At 38.8% G+C, this 24,159-nt stretch overlaps 1 protein-coding gene across 1 annotated transcript in view; it reads left to right on the top strand.

Moving 5' to 3' along the window:
* Positions 1–24,159, top strand: part of SPAG17 (sperm associated antigen 17) — a 128,455-nt gene that overhangs the window by 72,995 nt on the left and 31,301 nt on the right. Inside the window, exons 23-33 of the mRNA XM_026844081.1 lie at positions 247–360; positions 3,895–4,103; positions 9,698–9,818; positions 12,534–12,898; positions 13,953–14,082; positions 15,598–15,818; positions 16,109–16,253; positions 17,065–17,219; positions 18,993–19,169; positions 21,312–21,439; positions 23,254–23,384. Of these exons, the coding sequence (XP_026699882.1) occupies positions 247–360; positions 3,895–4,103; positions 9,698–9,818; positions 12,534–12,898; positions 13,953–14,082; positions 15,598–15,818; positions 16,109–16,253; positions 17,065–17,219; positions 18,993–19,169; positions 21,312–21,439; positions 23,254–23,384 (1,896 nt within the window). The remainder of the gene's footprint in view (positions 1–246; positions 361–3,894; positions 4,104–9,697; positions 9,819–12,533; positions 12,899–13,952; positions 14,083–15,597; positions 15,819–16,108; positions 16,254–17,064; positions 17,220–18,992; positions 19,170–21,311; positions 21,440–23,253; positions 23,385–24,159) is intronic.

The raw sequence follows: 24,159 nt of genomic DNA, 5'->3' as shown, positions 1-24,159 counted from the left end.
TTTTACACCTAGCTAATTAGAATGAAGTTTCTAGATGAAAAATCACAGCTATATTACACAAAACTGACTATTATATACTACTCCATGTATGGAATTATAAATTTTTCCCCATCCTATATTAATATGTTTTACAGATTAGTCATCCACATTGAGTTGCCACTGTTCACACCAGTTATTGGCTTGCAGGTCAGGTGGTTCTGGTATGTGTTGCTATCTTTAAAATTAATTCTATTTTTTTTTTTAAAGGAAAATTGAAAAATCAGAAGAAAGCTGTGAGCAAGTTTGGATCTTTTTCAGCCACCTTGGAAAATGGAATCCAGCTGTCTCTGAGTTATTATGGACCTACAGGGAAGACAGCAGGTAAAGTAAGCAAATAGAAGTGGATATTTGAGAACCATAAAGGGAATTTTTTCTTTTTTTTTTTTTTCTTCATACACTCCTTAACCCAATAATTTGTTGCATGCAATTCTGCCTTTCTCAGCAGCTGTGACTACATGGTGGAGAATTTTCAGCAAAGCTTGATGAGATTACATTGTCAAGAATATTCTATGATTCGGATTTCAAAATGGATGGAGGTCTCCATGCTTTTTTACTTACTGTGAAAACAGAATAGTGCAGGGAGAAACTTGCAAGTATTGTTATTAAGTAGCCCAGCAAAATCAGCCAATTAATGTGAGCCAAAGAAAATGTAATTTGCTGAGGACTCTTCTTAGTTTTCCAAGAAATATTTTTGTAAACTTATATGTGTGATTATGGAACTTTCATTTTACGTTAGGAGTTGGACTTTAGGTTACAATTGTGCAGACATAATGAGGGATTTCTCTCAACCTTTCAATAAACACATTCACCAACTGGAAGCAATTGCTTCACAAAACCACAGGGAAAATAGCGTCTGCTTTTACCAAGAGCTTTTTGTTTCCATTACATTTTGAAAGGCCACTGAAACCATCATACGGATAAAAGTGAAACCCTCCTCTGATCAGAAAATAATCCCAGTGGTTTTCAGCTCTTAAAATATGAAAACATTTAATTGAATGCATCTTGTGTGGACTGTGGTAAACCATTCAGCTATAACCTTAGTTTTAATTATTCAAATACATTTTATAAACTAATTACTAAAAAAACTTTTAAAATTTGGGCTAAGAGAGCATCCACAGTGTAACAGACTGTGAGAAGTTTTATTTTGGCATGAGACATATGTCTAATTAAACACCTACACGTCAGCTGTGATATTCAGGATTTTTCACCACATACCATAAGCATCCTATTCTACGTTAGAATAATCCTAGCCATGTTGAGCTTTATTTAGTGCAGCACTGCTGACTGGCATTCTTTGATTGTTTTCAGTTTTTTTATAATCACTTACTTATGGCTCATTCCCCTTGTGGGTGTTTGTATCGTAAGTGCTCAGAAAAATTCTGACCAGAAATATTCTGGTTTAGACTATTCTTGTATGACATCCATCCGTGATGTAGGATGGTATGCCATGTAATCCATAGTTTCTCTCCACTGATTGGTTAAATTGGGTGCGAATTACTCATTTTTCCTGCATTACTGACATAATTTTCTGGAGCCTAATTCTCATTTTTCTTATTTTTTTACCTCTTCCTTCTTCCTTTTAGGGAAGCTAAAATGACAAAAGGCCTCAGGCTGTTTGCCAGCTTTATACATCTTTTTTATTTCTTGGTTAAATGTTAGTATTTAAGTTCTGAATTATTATTTGTTTTCTGTAGCATGACCAAAATCTTAACTTCAGACCACCTTACAACCAGACTTAGAAGTAATCTACTCGTGGCTTTGAACCTGGCACTGCTTGAGCCCTTGCAGGGCTTTTGCTACTGGGTGTTACAGAACCTTTGCACTTGCTCTTTGTGCCTTGAGGAAATCATGAGAGTACAACTTGAAGTGCTAGAGATCTGTATGAGTGTTCAGGATGAAGGAAACCTTCCTTAATCTGACAGTCCTCTGGAATTTTGCATCTCTCAAGATTTCTGAAGACATTTTTCCTCAGTTTCACTCTTTTTTATTGTTGCCCTCAGACACTGTGTTCTCATTTTTCCGGGCAACCAAAGTAAAGGGACAGGTGAAATTTTCTTACGTGTCAAGAGCCTATAACAGCTTCTGTTCCTAAATTCAGCACTTAGAAAGTAGTGTCATCTGAAACTGAGCATGTTTCAATTCATAGCATGGGTAGCTGTGAAGGATAGCTCCCCTCACTGTATGGAAGAGCTTGCTTATATCCAGTTTGCAGTGTTCACATAGATATTTATACTCACCTGACAAGATGGCTTACATTCGTTAATGATTTTATTGGACAGTTGCCTCAGAATCCTTCATTTTGCCTATCCTACTTCTCTGTGGAGCACTAGCTCTTGCAAAGTTTATTAGTCAACTGTTTCTTCTCATTGTCCACCTGGAGATGGGTACTACTACTTGTTTATTCCACGGCCATGCTGTCTAATAAATGTGTATCAGAATGGACCCCATGGAGAATTTTAAACTTTCCTATTTTATATAATTACCTGAGAATTTATCTCTAGCATATTACAAGTTAAACAGATTTCTTCACCTTTCAAAATTCCAATAAGCTGTAGAAACCACACAACATAAATTTCAATACTTGAAAGCAGAGCCACCTAACAGAGCATCAGATTCTTATGCATCAGGCGCATATCAGCTAATGAAAATGGGGATTTCAAAAATCTTTGTGGTGATCTAAATTTTCCATTCAGGCTAAAGGTTATGGATATCTTCAGATATCTGTGCATTTACCTAAGGCTTGCACCAAGATAAAAACTGAGACTGAAGGCTTAAAAACTAAGGTGGAAGGCCTGTTATCCATTGACTCCTAAATAGGACTTTATCACCAGATGATCTAATAGTTTCTTCTAGCCTTAAATTCTTAAATTGTGGGTCACCTTTGTATAAATCCAGAATCATTTCTGGATGCAGACAGCCTTTCTAATACTTTAGAACTTTGTTTTTAAAGTGGCCTTTGCATTTTGTTATCTGCAAAGCTAAAACCATCTATGCCAAAACCTTTCAGGAAACAGCACTTAGGCCTACCTTTTATCTTTTTCAGAAAAAAATATGCTAACACTTCATCTGCATTACAGGAAATGCTATGATCTCAAACCAGAATGGTTCTATTAGCATGCTTCCAATGCATTTCATTCCTTCTTTGTTTCAATGTGATATGGCTTGGAGTCTGTCAATGAGTTATTTAACTTTCTTTCCTTGATGTATTGGTTTCACATTAAATAATACTGTTCATTGGAAGAAACAATTAAAATGTAATTTTACAAAAACAAAAAAAGGATTTTTGGAAGTCTTCCTAACAACATTCTTGAAATGACTGACTTGTTAAGCTTCCTACTTTGTAGAAATTACTAAGCAAATCCAGCTTGCTTCATTTATTTAAGAATTGGGAGAATCTTAGCAATCAGGTCATCAGAATCTTTCTGAATCGTTATAGCAAAACAAAGCTATGCAGTGCAATACTGTTGGAGTCAGTCCATGCTGGATCAGCCCATGATAAAGCATAACAACAGTGATAATTTCCGAGATACTAAACTCAAAATGTCTCCACCTACCTAAGTATTCTGAAGGTAAAAGAGAATTTTAAAAATCTGTATTTTCTATTTTTGAGAGGCAAGTGATAACCTGTGGGAAACAATAGTTTCAAGATGTCTTTTAGGCTGATGAGTATTCAGTCTGTGGAAAGATTCTCAAAATTTCATATATTCAGTCTCTCTATCTGAAATAATGAACTCCCCCACCAAGGTTGTTATTTGAAAGGTAAAATTCAGTATACAAAATCTTAAGAAATAAAATGTGGCCGTTTACATTTATGAAACCTAAATTCATTAAAAATATTGCTTTTCTCTTCCTTAGATGATGAAATAGATCCTGTTCTTTCAAGAATTCTGAACATCCCTTCTGTTCACATTCCGACTGTAATTTCTCCTGTTACATCAGCTTCAGGGAAAAAAGATAAGTCCATCAAACAAAAATCAGGAAAATCTCTATCATCTACAAAATCAACTCATAGCAAAATAGACCCTCCACCACCTGATGACCTGGTAGAGCAAAAAAATGGAGAGGTGAGAAAATAGACACTATCCAGTGAACACAGAAAAGAAACAAAAATCCAAATACATAAACTTACAGAAGAGAAGCATATATTATTCTCAGAGGACTCTGAGCTGTGCCTTAACAAATTCGTAACAATTTATGGTTCTTCCAGGATATGTTTTACTCTTCCAGTTGTTCTCAGATGTACATATTGGCAGCTGCTAATGAAGTTAGCCTTTACAACTCCATGTAGAGCAGTGTATCTTACATGGTCCACATACTTTTGTCAATTTTGGCTTTACAGTTACACCTGTTATATTATCACATATCTCAGTGACTCAAACTGCTCTAGAAATTAATTTTTAGTTTAACCAAGAGAACTTACAGAACCTGTATTGCCAAGTCTAACCAAGCAGTAAATTAGCAGAGACAATTTTGCAAAAGCTTGATCTGCAGTTTGGTCTTTCCAGCTGATCACGAGCCGGGGACCAGCCACTTGAGGAAGTTACTTTTGCCTATAACTGAAGTACTTCTATCACAGGATAGGTCTATGGGGATGGGATGACATTTCTGTTATGGAATACTTAGCACAGAGTAATACAGGAATTACAGGACCATGTGCCTCAGAAATGCACAGCATTTGATTTTGAATATAAGAAGCTTTTTGGCATTAAAACATGTGAGTGGGGGAGGCCCAGTTGGGTCACAGTTCCCCTCTGCAAAATGACTAACCTAGATTATTTCAGGTTGTTAGCAAACTATTGGCAGAATATTGTAGGTAAGCACAGGAGGTTTGTTTGGTCCAGTGATCTCACAGATCAGCCAGAGTATGAGTTAAATGAAAAGTTCTCAAAGAAATATGGAAGGAGATATTAGCAGGATGGTGGGAGAGGGTGCAGGAGTTTTCTATTTGAGATGATTTAACCTATTTTTTTGACACTGTTTTCTCTAACCAGCAGTGTCCTAGAAATTAATACAAATAAAATACAAAATTCTGAGACAAGGACAGAAATAAACATGAACAGTATTGAGAACCAATTTAGTTACCACCTTCAGTTTAGAAAAGGACAGTCTTCCGAAAATAGGCATAATCAGAACACAAAGCAATGAAGTCCATAAACAGTTTAACACTAATGTCTAAAATATACTGTCTGGGATAATTCTTTAATGATGGTTATGATAAAAAGCTATCCCTTTTAACCTGATCAAGTTACAAAATGGTATAATTTCTAGATAATGTGCTTGTTAAATGTGATTCTTGATATCTTTCCAGACTAACTACAAAAGTATTTAAAGCATGTAGTAGTGTGTTTTAATTTTCCCCCTACTTGGTCCCATCTTTAATCAAGTATGACTGAAATGATGCGAAAAGAACTGCTAATAGAATGTCCCAGTTCTCACCCTGAGCCAAAGTCCAATCTACTGCATATAATACTCTTCATGACCAATTTTCATTCCATTAACCCAGTCATTCCTCCATTTTATGTTCTGCTGCTTCTATAGACTGGTGGGGGATATGTAAAGAACATGAGTGGCACCAGGTCTACTATCTTTTCCTCCACTGTTTTGCTTTTGTCCTGTTCTTCAGAATTTCTCCATGGAAAATTAACAATAGTTCATCCAACTGTGGTGGCTTTCAATTCCAGAGGCATTTTGTGAGATTCTAGTTCACTACTTCTTACTATTTTTTTGTAGGGCATTGCCCTGAAAAGGTTCACCACCTCCTGGTCTGAAGATCTGAATGTTCCTTTTTCAGAACTTTTGTCGTGACTTAAGCCTCGAGGGAAACAACACCATGCAGCCACTCACTCACTCCTTCCCCCCACTGGTGGAATGGAGAGGAGAAAATATAACAAAAGGCTTGGGGATTGAGACAAGGATGTGGGGGATGAATCACTAATGGTCATAGGCAAAAGATAGACATGACTTGGGAAGAACCAACATTGGTTTAATTTGAACACCACCACCAATTTACTGATCAGAATAGGATAGTGAAAAATACATCTTAAACACCTTCACCCCATCCCTCCCTTCTTCCCATGCTAAGCTTTGTTCCTGGTTTCTCTACCTCCTCCCGTGCAGGGGTTGAGGGTTGCATTTGGTTCATCAGCTGTTGCCTCTGCTGCTCCTCACACACTTTCCCTCCTTCTGTGTGGGGTCCCTCCCATGGGAGACAGCCCTCCATGAACTTTCTCCTACATGGGTCCTTCCCACAGGCTGCAGCTCTTCACAAGCTGCTCCATCATGGGTCCCTGCCACATGTTTAAATCCTCCCAGTCATACTGCACCAGCATGGGCTTCCCTCAGAGTCCTGGCTTTCTTTGGATGCAGCCACCTGCTCTGGCATGGTGAACTCCACTGGCTGCAGTTTGGCATCTGCTCCACTGGTGACCTCCATGGGTGCAGGGGCACAGCCAGCCCCTCACAAGGCTGCAGGGGCGGTCTCTGCTTCAGTGCACTTCCCCTGCCGCCTCCTTTCTTCCACTGACCTCGGTGTTTGCAGAAGTATTGCCCTCACCCCTCCTCCCAGGTTCCTCTTCTTAAATACATTATCGCAGAGGTGCAGCCACCGCCACTAATTGGCTCAGCCTTGGCCAGCAGTGGGTCTTACTTGGAGCTGGGAGAGTTTTGAGAAGCTTCTCACAGGAGCCATCTCTGTAGTTTCCTCCCCTGCTACCAAAACCCCGCCACACCGAAATCCAATACAACTGTCTTGGAAAATTGGTCTTTTGTCTACTCTTGTTACTTTTGGCCACCTCTCCCAGAATCACTCTTGCTCTGCCCTCACCAGAGGCTTATAAGGTATCTTCTCAGTTTCCTTGGCAATAGAGATCACAATTCTTTTGACAGAACTGGGCTGAATCAAAGATGTAGAATGGGCAATATGGAAATGAAGGGTTAAATGCAGTGCAGGTTTATTAAACAGAAGATAGCTTACATTACAAAACAAATGAGAGAGTAATAAGACATACAAGATGAACACCTACTTAGAGTTGTAAGAATAGCCTTGGAACACTCTCTAAACACAACATACTTATGCTGCTTCCGTGGTACCTAGTGAATGAAGTAATGCTGTGGCTCTTGTTTCAACATGAATTCTATCCACGTCCAGAAAAAGTCCAGCTGACCTAATTTCAACAAGTTTAGGTATTTAAAGAACATAAGTATGGAAAGTGGTGTTAGAGAGTTGCCAAACAGCACTCAGCACAACATACAGCAATTGTTTGGCACAAATGAACCCTGGACAAACAAATACCCCCACCATTAAAGTTCTGTCAGGAGGACATTTGAGTTCATCCCCTTCTTCCAAAAGGATTTTTACTCTTTGGTTTAGAATGTCTTCAGACAGGGAGTATTCATATTAGTGCATACAGCAATCGGGTGTGTGAGTCTGCAAGTATTTTGGAGGACAGGATTAGACTCCAAAGTGACCTTGACAAGTCACATGGCCATGGTCTGTAAAATAGGATGCAATTCAGTAAGAATAAGAGCTAGGTTGTAAAATAACATATAAATAATCAATATGTATCTATAGAATGGTTAACAGTTATATCAATAACAGTTTTACAGAGAAAGGTCTGGGAGTTGCAACGGATAAAGCTATACGTAAGTCAACAATGCCATCTTGCTGTGAGAAGGGCAAAGACCACATTAAGGTGAACAAACAGGAGTGTAGCCTGCTAAATATGTGAAGTTATTTTCCATTCAGAACTGGTAGGGCCTCAGCTGAAGTACTGTGTCTAGTTATGGATACTGCACTGCAGGAAAAATATGTGCCATACTGAAGATTTTTAAGGAAAGCACCAAGAAATATCAGATGTCTAGAAAACTTGTCTGGTAGGGAAAGATTAAAAGACTTGGCTTGGGTTTGTTTGATGTAGAATTCAGAGGCAGAAACAGCCTTCTGTAGAGAGCTAAAGGGACACCATTATCTCTTATGCTAGCCCAAATAATGAGAAGTAAATTAATTTTCTGCAAGAGAAATTCAGGGTAACAGATAGGAAAATGTCAGTAAGGTTAATCAAGGTAAAGCACTGGAATAGATTGCCAGGAAACCTCCAGCCCTGAAAATTTTTAAAATAGGTGACATTAACAGTTTTCTCTAATGATATAGGCATACTTAATTTTTTATTTTTACCATTAGGCAGGGAGAAGTAGATGACAACTGAGGGTTACTTCTGCTGTTTTCTGTGACTTCTGCCTCAATCCTGTAACTGTGATCTTAGGGTACTGAGACTAGCCTTAATTACCTAGTAATACTATGTAAAGTAACCATAAAACATCCGTAGAACATCCTTTATGCTGAAAAACAGGTGGCAAAACATCTGCCAATTTTTCCTTACAGTTTATTCCTAAAAATCAAGAATATAGGGTAATACCAGGACAAGTTTTGTCTGTTATCTCTGTCTGCAACCCAAAACTGTTTTTGTCTTGTGACTGCAGGCATGGTATAGTTCATTGTCATGGTCGTAGTTTAAGCCAGCAGGCAGCTAAACACCACAGAGCTGCTTGCTCACTCCCTGCTCTCTGGCAGTGGGATGAGGGAGAGAATTGGGAAAAAAAAAGTCAAATTTGTGGTTGAGATAAAGATAGTTTAATTGAACAGAAAAGCAAGGGAAAATAATAGTAATAATAATGATAAAAGAATTAGAATATACAAAACAGGTGGTGCACAACACAATTTCTTGTCACCCACCAGTTCCCAAGCAGTGGACCCCAGCCAGCTCTCCCCCTGGTTTGTGTACTGAGCATGATGTCATACGGTGTGGAATGTGCCTTCAGCCAGTTTGGGTCAGCTGTCCTGGCTGTGTCTTCTCCCAGCTTCCTGTACACCCAGTCTACTCGCTGGTGGGGTGTTATGAGAAGCTGAAAAGTCCATAACACAATGTAAATGCTGCTTAGCAATAACTAAAACATTGGTATGTTATCAGTATTATTCTCATCTTAAATCCAAAACACAGCACTATACCAGGCTACTAGGAAGGAAATAACTACCCCAATCAGGACAGTCACATAGGTTTTGGGGGTATGACATCAAAGGGGCCAGTGCTGTATTTTTTCCAAGTGTTCCAGGGTCTTCAGACATTCCTTAGGTCAACCTAATCTTTTCTACTCACCAGAACAGTTTCCACTACAGAGCAGTGCAAAGAGGATTACATGTTTTGACTGTCAAACATTTCTTCTCATCCTCTTCTCAAGTCAGTGATGTATTTGCAGACTGGAAGTACTGCTTTACTTACCTTTGTGCTCTTTTAATGATTATAGGTAAAAAACCTGATGTGCAACTTCAATAATTATTTCATGCTTTTCTGCTTCATGTGATACATTTATTGTCATCTCATCTTGACATTGTGCACAAGATAGCATAAAAACTTAGTGAAATGAATAAAGTTGGGAAGGGTTGTTTTTCAAGGGTTAATAAAGAGGAATGAAATAAAATAGCATAATCGAAGATGATAAGCTAATGTTTCCATTTCGGAATCCATATACTCTCAAAATGTTAAAAATCAGTGGTAGAAAGCACTTTTTAAAAAAAGTTTTGTAGCAACTCAAATCTGTAGTCTATTTTTTTCTTTATTCTTTTAAAACATGGAATAAAACTAATTCATGTTTCATTCTGTAGGTGGAAATGGAGGAATCAGCTTTACAAACACAAGTGATGTCAGAAGCTCTCACTTTCCCAAGTTTGAATGTCTCCTGTCCCAATGGACTAGTATTAACTTTCCTTGGTGAAAATTTCAGAGGTTAGTTTTCTGAGCCACTGCAAAATAAGGAGTTTAAAAGCTAAAATTACAGAAGAAAATTATTTCTGCCTTGATGGGTTTAGATGTAACAGTATGAATTTTTTTAATGTCTCAGATTAAGTCTGTTGTAGTGTCTATTTAATATTTTCAACGCAACTAATATGTTTTAATTAAAACAAATATAAAATATAGAAGTTATTAGACATAACAGATTGGAGGCAGGGAAGCAGCAACCCTAAAAAGCACTTGGGAGTCATGTTGGATAATCAGTTGAATATGCATGCATATTGGAATGCTAAAGAAAAATGAACAAATTCAATTCATAAATGCATGTATATCGAGGAATCTTGAGTGATAACAGGAATGTTACGTTACTTATATCTGTACCTCCTTTGGAATGGTATGTATTGTTTGTAAATCCACAAGATGTTCATATTTTGAAAGAGTGACAAGAATGATCAAAGATTAGAAGGTGATTCTTACAGTGATCTCACGTCACCAGAGAACTCAATCCTAATAGTCAAAGAAAAGGCCAAAGGAGTGACTGGTGTCAGTCTGGAAGTACAAGGAAACAGAATTTTGGTGGTAGCTTGTAAACACAGCACACAAAAGTATTAGAAATTTCAGGGACTTGAAACTGAATAGTACTTTATACTAGATTTAAGTACTCATTTCTTTACTAATTTTTTAATGGTAAGAATGATTAACAAAACTAATCCATGCTTTGGTGGACTCTGTGCTACTGGGTATTTTACAATCAGGTTTTCTTGCCTTTCAAAAAGACACAATCAGTTTCAAACAGAAATTATTTCACATAAGTCCTTTGGTTTATGCCACCTAGTACATACAAAGAAAATGGTCATAATAAGCCTTTCTGCCCTTATTGTTTAATTTCCTTCAGAAGACAGTTAGGGTTAATAGATACTTCTAAGTTTCTGGTTTGATTTCTGTAATGATTCAGTTTCCCAGTGTTTTTGAAAACCAGCATGAGGTTCATCTTTGCATACTGTAAACTGTAGTAATTCTTAAGGTTTTGTAGTCATGCCATTAGGTTTTGAAGCAAACAAGTGTGAATATTGTTGTTGTCACCTGGTCAGTTTTAAAAACAGCCACCTATAAATGTCATTTAATACCTACGTACAACAAATCTGTCCAGTCTAGGCGGTACTGGAGATACTGAGCATGAGAAAATAGATCAGCACAACTGCAGAGATGCCCATATCCAGGAATAAACCAGATTTATCACACACCAATTATGTGCAAGCAGTAATTCCAACACATACTATGTGTGAGCTGTTGCATAAAACCCAGCAAAATCATTTGTCTTCCTGGCAACATATGAAACAACATACCTTTTAGAAACCAGCCAAGTGTATATAAATTAATAGAAAAAATATAAATTTGTATTAAATAGCATTAATAAATTTAGTATGGTACACAAGAATCCAGCATTTTTTTTTTTTTTTTTTTTTTTTTTGGCCACATAGACCTGAATTGCTAGTGAAAGATACACTCATTTTTTCTTCTCAGACATCTATTTACTTTTCATGACAAAATCATAGAATCATTGAACAACCTAGATTGAAGGGGACCTCAAAAGATCATCTGATCCAACCTTTTGTGGGAAAGGGAGCCTAGATGCGATTATCTAGAGCCTTGTCCAGTCACATCTTGAAAGCCTCCAGATGTGAGGTCTCTACCATGCTCCTGGGGAGGTTCCAGTAAATGATTGTTCTCACTGTAAAAAATTTATTTCTTCTATCAAGATGAAACCTCTCCCAGTTGTCCCTTGTCTTCTCCATGTGGCTTCTTGTGAAGAGAGATCTTCTGCCCTCTCTCTTAAAGCTGCCCTTTAAGTACTGGAATACTGTGATGAAGTTCCCTCTGAGCCTTCTCCAGGGAGAAGAGATTTAACTCCTGCAGTCTTTCCTCACAGGACAGGTTCTCCAGTCCTTCAGTCATCCCTGTGGCTCTCCTTTGGACCTTCTCCAGTCTGTCTGCATCTTTCTTGAATTGTGAGGTCCAGAACTGGACATGGTACTCCAAGTGTGGTTTCACAAGCACTGAGTGGTATGATCACATCTCTGTCTCTGTGGACATTTTGCCAGTTTAGGGTAAATGTACTCTGATCCTATCGGGTATGAAGTAAAGAGGATGCAGAGGGTTTTCAAATGTGTACATAGTTTGGCAGGTAGCTGATAGTTGAGGTGAACAGAGCAATTACGGACACATGTAGTCTGTTGACACAACTACCATAATTATACTCATTAGCACACTCAACACTGCCATAATTCAATATAAAAACCTTAGTTGTTCAAGTAGATAAAATATGTAACTTCAGTTTGTATAGAAACTCAAACTTGGTGAAACTCAGTAACTTTTTTCACCTGTATGGGCAGTTAGGAAATTCCTCTCACCTAATGTCAGTCTTCCAAAAGTTCAACATCCATAATAAATCCATCTTCAGATCTCCCTTATTTTTATTTGGAACGACAGACACCTCCACAGAAGGATGCAGACTTTCTGAGTAGATGACTGCTTTGAATTGTTCTTTGGAAAACAGAGTCTGTCTCTTACTCTGTGGATTATAGAGGAATCAGGGGAGGGTTCTTCTTACTCAAAGTTGCGTACCTTCTGTAGACACCATGCTGATGGGTGTTTAGCACTGTTTGAATGTTTGCTATGCAGTATTAAGTAATTTTTCAAATTTGAAAGGTGAAGCCGCTACAGCTGAAGCTGAGGAAAAGGTCATAAAGAAAAGCAAGTCCAAAGCAGAAGAAGCCAAGGATGAGGAGGTTGAGAAAAGTGAGGGCAGAACAAATGAAACAAAGGCGGAAGAGGTGATGGAAAGTGGAGAGAAGGCACGTGAGGTTACAGAAGGTGAAATAAAGCACAAAGACACCCACAGAGAACAGGCCAAGCAGCCTACTCTGGAAATTCTGGTTAGGCAAAGTTATCCCCAAAAGGTAAAGAACTGTCATCTGTATACATCTGTGGCAAGGCAAACAGAACAAGAGGTGTCAAGAGTCATCACCAGTCAAGGAACTGTCATAAAGTACATGATGGATGGATCTAGCCAGGTATGTTTAGTAGAACTCATTGAAAGCACCCTGCATGTGGGATTACCCTTGAAGTTGTGATTGTCAACTGAGGTAGAGAAGTCTCCAGTTTGTAGATGGAGTTCAGTTACCACTGAGTTACGCAGTCATGTCAAGACTAAAATGCTCTCAGCTTTTCTCAGAATCAGAACTTCAGGCACATAGGGAGCTTTAATGATGAAAATTTTAGGCATGTGAAGTTTTTGGGCAATTTTGGGATTAGGTGATAGCTGAATATGGTTTTGAGAACTTCATTCCTGGATTTAAACATCTGAAGCATAGATTAATTGGGCTATGGGTATTTTTGGGAACACAAAAGCATACAGCTATTTTTTTCAGTCATCTAAACTGGGATCCAGAAAAGACCTGAATGTATTGCATATAGATAAGTATTCAAAAAAGAAGAAATAATTTCCTTACAGTAACTGTAGCTCTTGAGATGTTTCTATATGTTGTCCATTTGTTTTCCACATTGTACTGTTTTCTCCCTAGAACATCTGTACTGTATTTGTAAATTAGTTCAGGGACAACTGTTTGCTGCCACACAGGGAACATACATATCGAGAGTTAAGTCTAATGGACAGCAGATCTCTGAAGCCAGCTATAATAAGAAAAATAACCATGACTTCTTTTTGTTAGCTGTCTTGATGGCTATAAAATGAACAGTAATCCTAGACGTGTGGAATACCTGAATACAGATCAATATGATGATACAGATGCATTACCACTGCTACCAAAAAAAATAAAAGGCATCGACCTTTGATCACTTAAACATTCAAAGAATAATCTTTATTGTTTACTTTTATAGTGCCTGTTTGTTAATACTCTTTCCATTAATTATGAGTGAACTGCAGCAATTAGCAGTCCTTTCTTTTTGAGATAACTTCTTTATTTTTTGTATTCATTTTGAGAGTCCTTTACCTTTTTTCCCCTCTGTCACCTACAATATTCTAGTGACTCTTGCATTTGTGACACATTCTTCTGAGACTTTTTATTGGTGTTTGAAGTGATTTTAGTATGTCCTTGATTGCTGTAGATTCTGTTTGCTGATGGCACAACGAGTAGGAGTCCTGATTCTGGTCCTGTCCTACCACCACCTACAATTTCAGATAACATGCAACTGTTACCAGAATCAGAGCCTTCACCTGAGACCAGTGCTAATAAAGGTAACATTTCCGGTGTTTGGGACAGATTTAAAGTTAGCAGGGCTGATGAAACTTGATAAAGGGGTTATTTCTTTAGTCTGATAATTCTGCCAGTATGAAAATACAATTTTATCTGTACTCAGCTGCTGCATACTGCTAATTTGTTGCTTTCATATCAAATCCTTTTTTTCCTACTCAGTAAAAGGGTATATAAGAACTACATCGGTAGCAGAGTGATTCAACACAAAGCATTTTAAAAGAAATCCTCGTAAATATAGCTGTGTCAAAACATTGCTTCTGTGTTACACAGTTTTAATCTTGGTACTGAGAAATGCTTCTCTTACAGAGGACTTGTATTTTCTTTCTCATTGCATGTACCCCAAGGCACCTGCTTTGGTCATTATTAATTGGTTGTCTCTCCCAGTATAACCATTCTTAACATTATTTTGTTTGACTAAGAAAAAAACAAATAAAAGTTTACTTCATACTTCAGAGTGTAGTCCAAGATCATTGTCAATGCTCCTTAATGCAAAGAATAATCATGACCTCTCATTGACATATAATTTATTGAAATTGCTGCCAGAAAGAAAAATCTCTCAGAAACAGACTTTCAAGTCATCAAGTCCAGTCCTTGTTCTTAGGATATTCCTTAGGATAACTGGAAGGATGTATAAGAAATTCCCTGACAAACCATCTTCTAATTCTCAGTCTCAGTATCTGGGACCAGTGTTTATCCTTTATTCTTTTATTTATGATCCCTTTTCCTCCCCACCTTTCGTCTTCACTGCTTAGTCTTGACAGCTTTATAGTGTAAGTTTCATCTCTTTTTGGCTTTTTTTTTTTTTTTTCTAGGATGTATACTGTGAGACTTTTAGACTCCTTTCTGGACTATGCTGCTGTCTTTTGCATACACTTAGTGTGAGTTCCTTTTCTTGAATATTGGAGACCAGAGTTCTCTATCAGATTCTTAATAAGATATCTCCATTAGCTTTCATAATGGAATCTCCATCTCTTTTCTTCTGATGCACCATAGGATTGTGTTTGCCTTTTTTGTCACCATATTTTCACACTGATAACTTTTAGTCATTCTGTGTGAATGATACCTCCATGTCTGTCTTTTCTTTTACTGTTGCAAACTTGTCTGAAGCATAAATTATTTTTATTCCTTTTTGCATTCAATTTCATTCTAATAGGCTGTATCGATTTCCTATTACTTGTCATGGGACAGCTTTGGATTGCTTTTTTTCATGTAATCTATTCAGATTTTCTTCTGCATTGATAGTCCCTTCCAAAGTCACATCATACTCAGATGTCATTAGCATGCTATTTACTTTTTCTGTGTCATTAATGAACACATTAAGTAAGATTAGTTTAAGGGCATACCTTTGAGTAACAGCGCTTGTAATTTTCCTCCAGCCTGATAATTCTTCTTTCAATTCTGTCAAAACCAATACTCACAGAAACTCTTCACTTTATTAATTTTGTCTTTTGCCTTAAAGAATACCAAGTCTGATACAGAAATTTTTGTTTCTGCAGGAAGAGGCAGTGACAGAAACAGCATATCACACCCAAACAAGGACAAGTTGTTTCAAAATACAGTGCAGAGTTTGGTTAATTCTGAGCAACCTAAGGAGAACCGGGCAGGAACCTGGATAACAACTACTCCATCAGGCATTCGAGTGGGCACTGAGGGAGCAAAGAGAATGGATCTGAAGCCACTCTTAATCTACCAGGCAACTGACCCAGCTGATGGAACGGTATTACTATTTTTGTGTTACTATAGCACTGTCCACTAATTTAAGAGACAGGGTGGCTATCATATCAGTTGTAGGATTTGTTCTTTGAACGTATGTCCTACAGGTAGTATTATTACACTATTACTAATACATTTTCTTCAAAATCTTCAGCTTTTGTATGTCCTTGGTCTCTGAAGTAGATAAAGCTTGCGGTAGTCTAGCTTCATCAGAGTTTCAGTACATAATGCCTGTTTTACTGTTGTTGTTACAAGTATCACAGAACTGATGTAAATGAGTCTTTATTCTTTCAGGTTATGACTGTACGAGATGATGACGTGATAATTGTTGAGAAGCTGGATGGCAGCAGAGTGGTAGATCATGCTGATGGTACTAGGATCACAACTTTTTATCAAAACTGTGAAGAACTTTTTGTACCAGAGGATAGTGAGAAAACAGGTAAAATCAAAAGGGAGCATTTATCTCTGTTGTATCTTGAGTCAAATAATTTTCACAATATACTAAAGAAGGCTAATGCCAGTAGCCTAGATAATAAATCTACTAGTGCTGTCTAGGCATAGTTTGTCTGCTTGGTCTTTTTTTCATCAGTATTCAGTGCAAAAATTATATTGCAGCAAACAAGAAAATTTCTTTCTTTCCATGGATATACTTACATGACCCTGGGTAAGTTGTATAACTAACATGAAGTGTATATTTATTTTGGGGGTGTCAGGACAGTTGTGTTCAAACACAGTAGAAAGTTCTGGTTGTGGAACACCTCCCTCTGAGATTTTGAAAACCAAACTAATGATCTTGAACTGGTGTCTCTATTCAGTGGGAAGGCAATGGCCAAATTAACTTACCAGTTTGTTTTCCGTGACTTCTGCTGCTGAAAGGCAATTTCTTCACATCTTAGAGCTTGTATTACAGGCATAAAAAATTGCAGTGGTCCAACTTTTATGATACAAATATCCAGATCATTACAGTTAGTACTCAATAAATTATAGAGTACTCTCCTGACCACCCCAGCCAGATGGTTACAGACATGTTTTGCTTTGGGATTTTCCTGTATTCAATTCACGGTCCAAAAATTTGAAGGCTGCATATTGTTTACCTAACATAAAATTGTGTGGCATAGGATGATATGAAGTGTGAGGGTCTTTCACTAAGGAGATAAAGGTCCAGCCTTGTGAGAGAAAAAGCAAATTGAATCCTAAGACTCTTCCATGGTTCATGTGCTCTTATCTAGATGTTCTGTATTAATTCTTAGATAAACCCTTGGAAGCCATCACAAGGAAGGTGAAATGTGTACAAGTAGAGAATCCTGAGTTTGCTACTGTGACAACAAATTGTGAGGATGGTACCTGTTGTACCATCTTTGGAGATGGGACATCTGTTATAGCAAAGCCACAGGGAACATATCAGGTAGGAATTATTTTTAGTTTGTGACAGTGGAATTTATCTTTGTGTTCCAGGTTCCCTGACATCAGTGTCTCTCACCTTGGCTATTTTAACTCCCTTCTCTATAGTCTTCACAAATCTTATGATTCCATCTTTTTTATATTCTGCCAGTTTTTAGATATTAGAGGTCCCCGTCGAATGGAAACCATCAAATGTTGTCTCAGTTTTCAAGAAGGGAAAGAAGGAAAACCCTGATAATTACAGGCCTGTCAGTCCCACTTCAGTGTCTGGTAAAATTATGGAGAAGGTTATTCTGAGAGTTACTGAAAAACACCTGAGAGACAATACAGTCATTGGTCATGGCATGGGTTCACGATGGGAAAGTCCTGCTTAACTAACTTAAATTCATTTCATGACAGTGTCATCCATGTAGTTGACCAAAGGAGGCCAGTGGATGTGGGTGTTTTTTATTTTAACAAAGCTTTTTGTTACTGTCTCTCCCAGTATCCTTCTGAACAGCACACAGCTAGACAAGTCCATAATACGTTGGGTGAGCAATTGGCTGATGGGTCAGGGTCAGAGAGTTACAATAAATGGGATTATATCAGTCTGGCAGGGTTCTGTGGGGTTCTATCTGTGGGGTTCCCCGGGGCTCGATTTTAGGGCCAGTGCTCTTTAATTGTTTTATAAATGATCTGGATGCAAGAATCGAATGTACATTAAGTTTGATGATGATACTAAACTAGGAGGAGCTGTGGACTCCCTCAAGTTTAGAGAGGCCTATCTGGATAGACTAGAGGACTAGGCAATCACCACCTGTATGAAGTTTAACAAGAGCAAGAGCCAGATTCTCCTCCTGAGACAGGGTAATCCTGGCTACACATATAAACTGGGGTATGAGAGACTGGAGGGGTTTGGGTGGATGATGCAAGTTGAATATGAATCAATAGTGTGCCCTGGCAGCAAAAAGGGCCAACTGTGTCCTGGAGTGCATCAAGCACAGCATAGCTAGCCTATTGATGGAGGTGATTGTCCCACTCTACACCGCACTGGTGTGACCCCACCTCAAGCACTGTGTGCAGTTTTGGGTGCTTCAATATAAGGACATCAAACTATTAGACTGTGTCCAGAGGAGAGTGACCAAGATGGTGAAAGGTCTCAAAAGCAAGACTTACGAGCTGCTGAAGTGACTTGGTTTATTCATCTTGGAGAAGTGAAGGCTGAGGAGTGACCTCATCACAGTCTACAACTTCCTTAAAGAGGGGGACATGCTCATCTCCTCTCTCTAGTGACCAGTGATAGGACATGAGGAAAGTGTCAGGGGAAGTTCAGACTGGACATTAGGAAAAGGCTCTTCACTGAGAGAGTGGTCAGTCACTAGAACAGGCTCCCCAGGGGTCATGGCACTAAGCCTGCCAGAGTTCAAGGACCATCTAGATGAAGCTCTTGTCATATGGTTTAGTTTTAGGTAGTGCTGCAAGGAGCAGAGAGTTGGGCTTGATGAGCCTTATGGGTCCCTTCCAACTTGAGATATTCTATGATATTTCCTCACAACTGTTTGAATGTATGTTTAAATCGCAAGCTTAAATTTAAAGTATTACAGAAACTATCATCAGCCTGACTCCTTGACCTCAACTTCCTTGTTTCTCTCCCTCTAGTCCCTCAAAACTGGATGATTCAGTAGCAAAGGTCTGAGAGCTCTCCTCTTGATTTGCATCTGTTCTTCATTTTCATGGTACTTCTCAACTGAAGAGCTCACCATTCAGGACTGAACCTCTTTCCCTCTTACTGTGATAGGTCTTACCTGTCAAGGCAGGTTCTCTTTTCATTGATGAAGACTGCTCAGCAGTTTATACCCATGAAGTTTACGGTTTCATCAGCGAGAAAGAAGAGAAACAAGCAGGGAGATACATTATGAAACACACTTGCAGCACTATTTGTGAGATGATGGATCCTGAAGGAAATCTTTTCAAGGTAAGATACATGGAGGGAAACAAGTTTCTGCATTTCAAGTAATTTTGTCTTATAAACATCTCTCAGAGTCAGTTTGTAGCCTTGTAGTACTTTTTCTTAAAGTAACCTAGTTAACCAGAAGGAAAAGCTTCTGAATCAGGTCTCTGAAATGTTCTTGAGGATGTGATATGTTTCACTTTTTTTGTTATTTCCATCTTTTTAGAGAGACTGAAATAAATATTTCTGAATAAAATCTAGAGTTTACTTCACCTGTAAAGCTACTTTAATTAACATGACTTGTCTTAAAGCAAAAAATTATCTCTGCAAATGAGAATTAAAAATGAGATAGGATACTGACTTTTCAGAAGGCCCATAGAAACACTCTAATCTGCCTGATAAAGCAAATATTGTAAAAGTAATGATTCAGTCTTTAAAGTCAAACTGATTGTGCTGTGATCCTTTCACATCTAAGGGAAATTTTTGAGCTAGGTTAATACTTACTTTTGAGTTCAGGAAACATCATCTAAGTGTCTGTGATGTACATACTGTTTTCTAATTAAAGATTGTAAATGTGACATCTTCAGAGTATACTTTCTATTGTTGCAGTTATCATTACCATTTTCCCAGACACCTGTGAAACAGCACTGAGATTCAGCTGGACATATGTATTATAATACAGTTTTTAACCTGGTTTCCTAGGCTGAAGAAAGTGCTTATATCAATCTATGCTATCTGTCAGTCTCTCCCTAACAAATTTTGAACTGATTAACAGAGTGGAAGAAATTTTAAAGATACAAAATCGATGCAATTCAAAGGAACTTCTGTAGCGCATCCTTTTTCTCAGCTGATACTTTGGAGGCTGAGGAGGCTGTGGGGCAGTTGAAGGTACTGTGGGAACACTAATCACAGGGGATATGGAAGGTGTAGAAAGAAAGGTACAATTAATGGTTGGTAGAGATGGCAACTGGGTGCAGGTATAATAGGAATGGTTTTCCCTCTGTCCTAGTCACATCTGAGACTACAGTGAAATGGTCATGGACTGGGTATGCCAGATTCAGTTCATAGGGCCACCCTTTGCATCACTCTGGTTTAAACTGTATCTTTCAAAGGCATCTGTCCTTAATTGACTATACTAAGAATTAAAGGCATTATTATACCTTGTGTGCATATGTTAATGGCATATAAGTTAATAATCACAAGAAGGAAATAACTGTAGAAATTCACTTAGTATTATCATCAGATTATCTGAGCCCATATTTTTAAAGTGAATAATGCCTAACAAGGGACCCCTCTATACATATATCCTACATATATCTATAGGCATATATAGGTAAATAGAATAAATACATAATCTGTATCTATATCTAACTATATATCTTAATATATCAACATGTATATGGATGTGTATATATTTAGACATATATATACACATATATACATATACATATGTACATATATATGTACGTATAAATACATATGTACGTATATATACACCAGCTATATATAGGTAGATAAATATATATAATGCATATATATAATTTATATCTCTTATGTCAACATGTATATAAATGTGTGTATATATGGGGTATATATTAATACATTCACTTATATCTATATATAGATTAATATATACACATACTTGTATGTATATGCACATTTATAAATAGACATGTATATTTATATGTATACCTGTATATATGTATGTACTATGTAATTATTAACTGACATATTAGCATACAGACATATATAATTATGTATATATTTTATATATCTCTGTGTGTAGGTGTATATACATAGATACATATATACCTTACAGAGGTACATCAGTACCTGTCTGAGTATACAGTTACCTGACTTGACCGGTGAGTATTTTTGTGTGAAGTTGCCTGTTGATGCCTGCAGATATATATGCTGAAGATGGAATGTAAGCATGAATTGCCCCATTTGACAGCTAACACTCCTTGAGCATTTATTAAATATCAGCATGTGGTATTAGCATAGTTTTCTTCTTCATTTCTTTTTCCTGTGAATTCTGGGTTGCTTAATCTGAAATATGGTTCTTCTGTCTCTTTCACTGAGCTAGGTCATATTACAGTCCAGCACCAAGTTACTGTTTTAAAGGTATCACGTAACTCAAGTCATTTTATGTAATTTCTGGTACAGGTCATGGCTGATGGCAGCACATCTGTGTGTGTTCCTGGCATTGGCTCTGATGACAAGGAAGACAGAAGTTCAGCATCAGTAATCCCAGAAGTTAACATACCCATCACTTATGATGAACATGTTCCCAGGTAAACTGCACTGGATTCATAGGTTTACACTTTCTTTCTTCACTACACTGTAGGTACAGTGTTTGTATATTTGTGCTTCCTTTGTGCAGTACTCTGTATTTGTACATTTGATGTCGTCATCTTGGAGTTCCGCTTTCTTGTCATGTCATCACAGTACTTTTTCATTTTTGTCATCTAGAAAGGAATGCAGTTTAAAAGCCATTGAGTTTGATCAGTGTGGTGGGCTGCCAAACATCCACCCAGCTGCTCTCTCACTCCCCCTCTTCAATGGCCCAAGGTGGGAAAATAAGATGCAAAAGGTCAAGATAAAGACAGAGAGATCACTTACCAATTACTGTCACGTGCAAAACAAATTAATTTTCCCCAAGTTGAATCTAATTCATTGCTAATTAAAATAAAGTTGGATAGTGAGAAACAAGGATGAAAACACCTTTCCCCATCCCCTCTTTTTCTCAGGCTCAACATCTCTGCCTCATTCCAGACCCCTCTACCTTCTCCCCATCCCAGCAGCACAGGGAATGGGAGGTTGTGATCAGTCTGTAGCAGCTCTTCTCTGCTTCTCTTTCCTCCTCAAACTTTTACCCTGCTCTATTGTGGGTCCTTCCCATGGGCTGCAGTCCTTTTGGTTAAACCTGCTCCAGCATGGGCTTTGTGTGCGCTGCAGTTCCTTCAGGAAATACCCATCTGCACTGCCATGGTCCTGTCTACAGGCTGCAGGGAAATACCTGCTCTGGCACCAGGAGCACCTCCTCCTTCTCTGGCCTTGGTGTCTGCAGGACTGTTTCTCATAGTTTTTTCCCTCACTCGTCACTGCCTGTGCAGCCTTTTGCTGTTTCAGAGAATCACAGAATCATCTCGGTTGAAAAAGACCTTGAAGATCCTCCAGTCCAAACATGAACCTCACACTGACCGTTCCCAACTCCACCAGCTCCCTCAGCGCTGGGTCAGCCCGACTCTTCAACCCCTCCAGGGATGGGGACTCCACTACTGCCCTGGGCAGCCCATTCCAATGCCAAACAACCCCTTCTGCAAAGAAATACTTCCTAAGAGCCAGCCTGACCCTGCCCTGGTGCAGCTTGAGGCCATTCCCTCTTGTACTATCGCTTGTTAGTTCATTAAAGAGACTCATCCCCCCTCTCTGCACCCTCCTTTCAGGGAGCTGTAGAGGGCCAGGAGGTCTCCCCTCAGCCTCCTCCAGACTAAAACCCCCCAGTTCCCTCAGCCGCTCCCCATCAGACCTGTGCTCCAGACCCTGCACCAGCTCCGTTGCCCTTCTCTGGACACGCTCGAGTCATTCAATGGCCTTTTTGGGGTGAGGGGCCCAAAACTGAACCCACTCATCGAGGTGCAGCCTCAGCAGTGCCAAGTACAGGGGTCAGATCCCTTCCCTGTCCCTGCTGGCTATGCTATTTCTGACACAAGCCAGGATGCCATTGGCCTTTTTGGCCACCTGGGCATGCTGCTGGCTCGTGGTCAGGTGATTGGCAATGACCCTGCCAGGTCCCTCTCTGACTGGCAGCTCTCCAGCCACTCCTCCCCAAGCCTGTAGCGCTGCTGGGGGTTGTTGTGGCCCAAGTGCAGAACCTGGCATTTGGCCTTACTGATTTCTTACACGTTTTCCCTGAGGTGCCACCATTTTGGCTGCGGGGCTCAGCTGTGTTCTGCAGGGAAACTGTTGGAGCTGCTGGGACCATCTTTGTCCAGCAAAGGGCAGCCCCTCGCCTCTCCTCACAGGGGCCGCCCTGCAGATCCCCACTGCCAACACCTTGCCCCCTGTGCCCAATACAATCCAATGTGTGTGACTGGCTGTGTAGGTTCTTCGTCGTCTACGCAGATGGTTCTGGAACTGAGCTCCTGCGGAGCAGGGATGTACACAAATATCTTGCCGAAGTCGCTGGTGATCCTGCTGCTGCTGTCTTGCAGGATCCTGTACAAGAATGTCCAGGTAGGAAAATTTTATTTCTTTTCTGTCAACTAATAACAGAAACAATTACAAAGGTGAAGTCAGAAGTTTCAAAACTCTTATTTGGATGGGAAATTTGAAAATGTTTTTCCATATGAAGAGAGGTGCCTACGTTTCTGACAGTGAAGCAGGGGGAAGAAGGAGCTTGTGGAAAACTCTGGGAAGCAGAGAATTAACTGAATGATGCTGCGAAGGGATAAGTGAACAAACAACTGGCATGTCTTAATCTGCTCTCAGACATGCAAACAAAAGTGATTACCAAATGCATAGATTCTCTGTGTATTTACCATCAAAACCATTGAATGTATCCAGTCTTCATTAATCCTCTAGCTCTATTTATCAGAAAAGACAATGATACTCTGATGTTGACTCTCAGGCTGTATGTTGGAAATGATACAGTTACTAAGAATCTGGAAAATATGACTGAAATGGGGGATGCTGGTAGTGCCTGACACCAACCACCTCATAGTAGCAATCCAAGAAGTTACATCCTGAAATATGGGTTATCATTGTCAAGTTAGTTTGAGTTACTGTGTTGCTACAAAATACATTGTGGCCTAAGAAAACAAATACATCTTTAAAAAGGCAGAAACATGGGTATCCTGATGTGTGATATAGTTTGTTTCAAGCTGTAAAGTACTAAGACATTCTTATCAAAGATGGAGAACAGGTATCCTACCTACTACTCTTACCAGGTTTTGCACATTTTTAAAGGCTACTTCTATGCACAATAATGACTGGTCCCCCATTGTATAAA

This window comes from Athene cunicularia (assembly GCF_003259725.1).
Source record: "Athene cunicularia isolate RWA chromosome 1 unlocalized genomic scaffold, athCun1 chr1_part1, whole genome shotgun sequence".
Lineage (NCBI taxonomy): Eukaryota > Metazoa > Chordata > Aves > Strigiformes > Strigidae > Athene > Athene cunicularia.
The sequence above is the reverse complement of the archived record's forward strand: the minus strand, read 5'-3'. Positions and strand labels throughout refer to the sequence as shown.